Below are 7,454 nucleotides of genomic sequence, written 5' to 3'. Positions count from 1 at the left end.
TTTCATATATTTTGTTTTTAGTTTTAGAACGCACACATACATTAGAATATACTACTACTTTTACCAAATTGATAAGTTATGTGCCTTGCTATATTTTGATGATCTAATAAACTTTATGATAAGAACCATATCAGAAACCTGTTACACATTCTCAAAGTGCTCAAGAACAACAAGTCTCAAGTTGGGCACAAGTTCCAACAACTAGAGTCAAAGAGATGACAGAGGGAACAGATGGATATCAGTTCCCTTGTTGACTGTACCGGTCAACTCCCCACAGCTGTAAAGTCGTTGTAACTATTCCTATGCATACACGCAATAAGGCAAACAATGCAACAGTCACTTTATGGGGAATGCTTTGTATTAGATAATTGTTTGCATCATCCAAGTGACATCACTTATATATTATCAACATGAAGCAAGGAAAAAAAACACTTGAACATCCGAGAAGTCATCAAGCTTCTCTCTCAAGTGTGTTGCTATCTGGCAAGTGACTTCAAGCCTTCAAGAATGAAGAACAATTGAACAAGGACCAATTTCCAGCATTGTGTTACGATATGTATTTAGTTGTGTTGTACCTTTGTTAGAGTGATCTACTTGTAATTCCTACTTAGCTTAGCTAGAAGCATTATGTAGGAAATCATTTGTGAAACCATAAACCTTGTGTTTGTGTCTTGGCTAGAGTTAATCGAGTTGTGAGCTTTGTAATAGAGTTATTCCAAGGGGCTTGTAATAAAGTTACTACAAGTGGGGTGAGGGATTAAGAGTTTAATTCCTAGCTTACAATAGTTTGTAATCTGAAGTTTGCTTAGTAGTGAACTTGAAATCCTATGTGTGTAGGTCGTGGTTTTTAATCCCATGAGCTGCGAGTTTTCCATGTAAAACTCTATTGTGTATTTTACTTATTCTTGATTGTGTGTGTTCTGCTGGGAACTGATAGAAACCAAGTTCTCTATATAGTTTGGCGGACCCTAAGTTTCCATCAATTGGTAACAAAACATGTTCTTTCTATCAAGCTAACACCTATAAAGGATGCTCATGGCTGCTCCACCAAACTTTGGAGAAGGTCAATCTACCTAAATATCACTAAGATTCAATGGACAATACTACGGATGGCGGAAGACAAGGATGCTTGATTTTATCATGGCTGAAGATCCAGAGCTCTGAGACGTTATCTGCGATGGACCCTTCGTCCAGTAGTGACAGTTCCCAAGACAAGGAAGGAGTACAATGATGTTGACCACAAATCTATAGAGAAGAACTTCCGAGCAAAAAAAATCTTCGTCTGTGGTATTGGACCAGACGAATATAATAGAATCTCTGCCTGTCAATCTGCCAAGGAGATCTAGGAAGCTCTCCAAATATCACACGAAGGAACAACTCAAGTCAATCAGTCGAAGATCGACATGCTCACTACTGAGTATAAACTTTTAGGATGAAGGATGATGAGTCAATTCAGGACATGCACACTCAATTCACCTCCATCATAAACAAGCTTCACTCTCTGGAGAGATCATTCGAAGGAACAAACTTGTCAGGAAAATACTTAGTGTACTACCTGGTTCCTGCGAAAGCAAGGTCAATGCTATCATAGAGGCAAAGAATCTGCAAAAGTTGACCATTGATGAACTCATTGGAAATCTGAAGAAATATGATATAAAGAAAAAGAAGGACCATGAAAGAAGAGAACCCAAGAAGGAGAAGAACCTGGTCCTCAAGGCTGACAATAATGACTCAAGTGGCGAGGATGCTGATATGGCTTATCTAACAAAAAGATTCCAGAAAATGGTGGGCAAAAATGGAGGCATTCTAAAAAGGGGTAGCTCTAGCAGACCAAAAGGCTATGGCATGTGTCATGAATGTGGGAAGCCAGGACATTTCATCAAAGACTGTCCTCTGCACAAGCAAGATCAATACAAGCACAACACAGAGAAAGCAGCCAAGAGGAACTCGGTTCCTGACAGGAGCTTTAAGAGAAAAAATATTGTTGACAATATTGTGAAATAAGCTCTTGCTGCATAGGGAAATTCCTCCAGTGAATCTGAAGGAGATGATGAACAAGGTGATACCTCGATGATGGCCATTGAAAGCGAAGCAGCTCAGTATGATTGTATTGCCCTGATGGCAAAATCTGATAATGATGAAGATGATAATGACGATGAGGTAAACCTTCTAGACATTCAAAGAAATTTGAAGTCCTATTCTCAAAAGAAGCTTATATCTTTGGCAAATGTCCTAATTGATACATATCACAATCTCATCAATGATAAAAATATGCTAACTGTGGAACTAGCAGAATTAGAACATGAGAGAGATGATTTAGTAGTAGTAGTGGTTGATTTAAAAGAAACCATTGAGGATTTAAAAAGGGAAAAGGATGCTTTAACTAAAAAAAATTGCAAATATAGAGCATGAGAGAGATGACTTGTTAGTAGTAGTTGTGGATCTAAAAGAAACAATTGAGGAACTAAAAAGGGAAAGGAAGTTGCAAGTGAGGCACACCTTAAGCTTGAAAAAAATGAGCTAAAAACAATGTAATCTAGTCTATGTGCTGAACTTGAGAGAAATAGACAAGTTCAGGAAGATCTATGCAGAGTTAAGAATGACTTAGAAAAATCTCTTAAGTAGACCTGGTCCTCTGATGCAATCACTGCTATGTATAAGAATAATGGGGGGAGGGGGGATAGGAAGTGAATCGGGTTCCAAAAGGAAAAGACTCCCTACAATTCACATAGAAAGTGTGTTATTTTCCCTGATAACTGGCTTTATACTTACTGTGATAACACTGGGCACTGTAAAGAAACTTGTAAGGCTATATTTTAGCCCCAGTAGAAAAATAAAGTTTTTGTTGAAAAAGTAACTACTGCTAAAGGACTTGGTCCCTCAAATAAAAAATGTGTGATGCCTGCTTGAACAAGAAGAAGTTTGATTCACCCTTTTCCTCATTACAAGGGACCCAAACTTGTTTGGGTTCCTAAGTCTAACCCTTGATTTCCTTGTGCAGGGAGCAGTGAAAAAAAGCAGCCAAAAATGGTATATGAATAGTGGATGCTCTAAACATATGACTGGAAGCACCGATGATTTCCTTTCACTCAAAGCCCTGCAAGGAGGGAGTGTGTCATTTGGCAATGGCAAAAAGGAATACATTCTATGAGTAGGAGAATTGGGAAGACACTCACTCATTCAATTGAAAATGTGTACTATGTAACTGGTTTGAAATATAGCCTACTAAGTGTCTCTCAAATTTGCGACAAAGGAATAAAGTGGAATTCTTATCAAAGGCTTGCACTATCATAAATCTTGTAACTAGTAAAGTGGTTCTGTTGGAAAAAGGATTCAAAAATATCTATGTTGCTGATTTTGATTCTATGAACAATGGGGATCTTACATGCTTGAGTGTTATTGATGAAAATGTTGAACTGTGGCACAGAAGATTGGGACATGCAAGCTTTACGTTGCTGAACAAGTTGGTCAAGAAGGACCTGGTTCGTGGGTTGCCTAAGTCAAGGTTCAAAGATCACATGGTGTGTGATGCATGTGTAAAAGGAAAGCAAGTCAGATCCTCCTTCAAGTCCAAAAAGGAAGTAAGTACCTCAAGGCTACATGAGCTCCTCCATATGGATCTGTGTGGACCTATGAGGGTGCCAAATAGGGGAGGAAAGAAGTACATTTTCATCATAGTGGATGACTACTCCAGATTCACCTGGACCTTGTTCCTCAGAAACAAGGATGAAACTTTTCCAGTGTTTGCTGCCTTTGTGAAGAATATTCAAGTGAAGATGAGCCATAATGTTGTGAGTATAAGATCTTATCACAGCACAGAGTTCGACAATGCAAAATTTGACAAATTCTATGCTGAAAATGGTATAAGTCATAATTTTTCAGCTCCTAGAACACCCCAACAAAATGGTGTTGTAGAGAGGAAAAATAGGGCTCTTGAAGACATGACAAGGACAATGCTTATTGACAGTGGTATTGCAAAAAGTGATTGGGTAGAGGCAGTTAACACTGCATGCTACTTGGTGAACATGTGCATAATCAGGTCCATCTTGAACAAAACCCCATATGAACTGCTGATCGGGAGAAAACCCAAGCTAACACACTTGAGGACATTTGGCTGCAAATATTTCGTTCTCAATAATGGTAAAGAAACACTGGGAAAATTTGATGCCAAGAGTGATGAAGGAATCTTTCTTGGCTATTCATCACAAAGCAAAGCTTACAAGGTCTACAACAAAAGAACTCAATGTGTTCAAGAAATCATACATGTGATTTTTGATGAATAAAACCACTTGTGTGGGAAAGATCCACATGATAAGGTTGATCAAGATGGAGAGCAATCAAAGGTTCTTGGTAAATTCATTGATATGGAAAATGAAAAGGCTGACATGATGAGTCAAGTCAAGGAATCAAATGAAGATGTTACAGCTGAATCTCCAACTAATATAGAGGAACCTGGTTCCTCCATCACAATAGATGAAGAAGAGAACATAGTTGTTGATATCGTGCAAGGAAATCTTGATGCTGAGCTAAGAAGTGGCACTCATGTCAACAATGGATCCCATTCAGAGGAATCTGGATCCTCTCACAATGAGATTCAGGTGTCTAATTGGAAACACAAAAGTTCACATCCTCTCCAAAATGTAATCACTCCTCTTGACTTAGGGATTCAAACCAGATCAAAGTCAAGAATTTCACTTTCCTTCTCAACTTTTCTCTCTCAAATTGAGCCAAAACATGTCAAGGAAGCATTGAAAGATGCAGACTGGATTACTGCTATGCAAGATGAACTCCATCAATTTGAGAGGAACAGCGTATGACACTTGGTTCCTCGACCTTCGGACAGAACTGTTATATGAACTAGGTGGGTGTTCAGGAACAAGCTTGATGAATTTGGAAATACGACAAGGAAGAAGGCCAGGTTAGTAGTGCAATGCTATAATCAAGAAGAAGGGATTAACTATACTGAAACTTTTGCCCCAGTTGCTCAAATGGAAGCCATTAGAATCCTCATTGCCTTTGAATCTCATATGGAATTCAAATTGTTCCAAATGAATGTCAAAAGTGAATTCCTAAATGGATATCTAATGGAAGAAGTCTTCGTCAAATAACCGCCTGGTTTTGAATGTCATGAGCATCTTGAATATGTATTCAAACTTGACAAGGTATTATATGGACTGCAACAGGCCCCTCATTTATGGTGTGAAAGGTTGTCCAAGTTCCTTCTTGAAAATGGCTTTACAAGAGGAAAAAATCAACAATACCCTATTTCTGAAGAAACGAGAAAGGAACTTGCTCGGCAAGTCTATGTTGACGACATCATCTTTGATGCAACAAATGATTCCTTGTGTGAAGAGTTTGCAAAGCTTATAGGAAGAGAGTTTGAAATGAGCATGATGGGGGAATTGAATTTTTTCTTAGGGCTGCAAGTTAAGAAAACTCATAAAGGCACGATGATAAGTTAGCAAAAGTACATTAAAGAACTCCTAAAGAGATTTGAGATGGAAAGTTCAAAGATCATTGATACTCCTATTGCCACTTCCAATCGTCTGGATATGGATGAACCTCGTTCTCCTGTGAACGAAACCATGTACAGAGGTATCATTAGTTCACTCTTATATCTCACAGCTAGCAGACTCAATATCATATTCAGTATGAGATGATGTGCTAGATTTCAATCCATTCTAAAGGAATCTCATGTGAAAGCTGCCAAGAGGATTCTAAGGTATCTCAAAGAAATGCAGGACCTGGTTCTTTAGTATCCTTCAGGAGATAATTTCGACTTAATTGGGTATGTTGATGCTAATTATTCTAGTTATCTGATGGATAGAAAGAGCACATACGGCATCAAATTTTCTCGGATCGTGTCTGATTTCATGTGGTACAAAGAAACAAAACTCTATGGCTCTTTCAACTGTAGAGGCTGAGTATGTGGCAGATGTCTCTTGTTGTGCTCAACTATTGTGGAACAAGCATCTGGAGGACTTTGGTGTATTTTCTGATTGTGTACCATTACTGTGTGATAACACCAGTACTATCAACATGACAAAGAACCTGGTTCAGCATAAGATAACAAAGCATATTAATGTGCGATATCATTTTCTCAGAGACTATGTTGAAAAAGTTCTTATATATCTGCATAAAGTTTTGCAAAAACAGAAGACCAAGTAGCAGATATCTTCACCAAAGCACTGAGCAGAGAGCATTTTGAAAATAATTGATTGGCATTGGGGTTGATAAAATCAATATCCCTTTTGGGGGACAAATACCTCTAATCTCTACCATAGGTGCCAAAGACGAATGAGAAGAAGCCCGAAAAAGAGCGAAAAAGAACATAACTTCCGGTATGATAAACAGAATAAAACCATATTGAGGTCTTAATTGTACGACTTTGGTATAATGTCCTTCGAACGTGGATTCACGTAGAACATCGTGCCACCCTAAGTACCATGTCCCCTAATGATTGGCTATGAAAGAATGAACATGTAAAATAGCTAAAAAGTGTTTTCTGGCAAATTCTAACTCATTTCTATACCGTTACAGGTAGACAAGCATGTCAATTACATAGAAAACAAGCAGCTAATGACATTGCATCTTGGTAAAAGGATGAGGCTCACTCTTACAAAACTAATTCAGAGAACCTGGTTCCCTTGACTCAGGTTAATAGTTCCTTTGTACTCTAAGGCATATTTTTAACGGCTATAAAAGTGCCACGTCATTAAAAGTTTCAGTCTCTCTCTCTCTCATCTCTTTAGAACTCAAACGTCATACCCATTACTAAACGACTCGTCTACCCAACAATTCATAACCATTTGTAACTGGTCCCTCACTTTCTCTAAATAAACCCAAACACTGTCTCTTTCTTCACTATCCACATCAAAGCCAAAAAAAAATCCTCTTCTCTCTCAAAGCAAACACTCTTTTTCTCGTGTCCTCACTACAAATCTCTACTATGTCTCAAAATCCAGAAGGTTCAAACGTTTACAGTGTAATCCCTACTGTGTCTTCGTCTCACGAAGTAAAGGAGCGAGAGTCTGAGTCCCCTTTGTCACCCAGTCAAAACCCCATACCAGACCATCAATCACCTACTACTTACTCACCAACCCAATCGAGTTATAGTTCTCCCCACAGCCGAATGACTTAGAACCCCAAAAGATTCGTTGTTGCAACCTCTCCTTCTGCCTCGCCAGAAAAAGTGGCAGAAGGAAAAATAGTAGACAGAGACGAAGGTCTGGAAGTTTTTAATTTGAAAGTTGGGGAGAGTCCTGAAGCCCAACAAGATATGGTTTGTAGTAGTGAAGGCTCAGCAACGCCCGTTCCAAGCTTTGATCTGAATATTACCAATCCGATAGGTAATGTTCCTCTTGTATCCTCTGACTCAACTTTGAGGGTGAATGAACAAGAAGCCATTAAGAGCATGTTACTAATTGCTACAGAGGGAGGTTTTGTTGGTGGCT

General features: G+C 38.6%; 1 protein-coding gene across 1 annotated transcript; it reads left to right on the top strand.

The window, feature by feature from the left end:
* Positions 1-1,752: 1,752 nt before the first annotated feature.
* LOC142180851 (uncharacterized) lies at positions 1,753-5,462 on the top strand. Its single transcript, XM_075252947.1, has 5 exons — positions 1,753-1,950; positions 2,020-2,160; positions 3,222-4,173; positions 4,303-4,811; positions 5,184-5,462. Exons 1-5 carry the CDS (start codon positions 1,753-1,755, stop codon positions 5,460-5,462), a joined length of 2,079 nt encoding a protein of 692 aa, XP_075109048.1.
* Positions 5,463-7,454: the final 1,992 nt, after the last annotated feature.

Source organism: Nicotiana tabacum, chromosome 5 (assembly GCF_000715075.1).
Source record: "Nicotiana tabacum cultivar K326 chromosome 5, ASM71507v2, whole genome shotgun sequence".
NCBI lineage: Eukaryota > Viridiplantae > Streptophyta > Magnoliopsida > Solanales > Solanaceae > Nicotiana > Nicotiana tabacum.
Note: the sequence above shows the minus strand (reverse complement) of the source record. Positions and strands in the feature narration are given on the sequence as shown.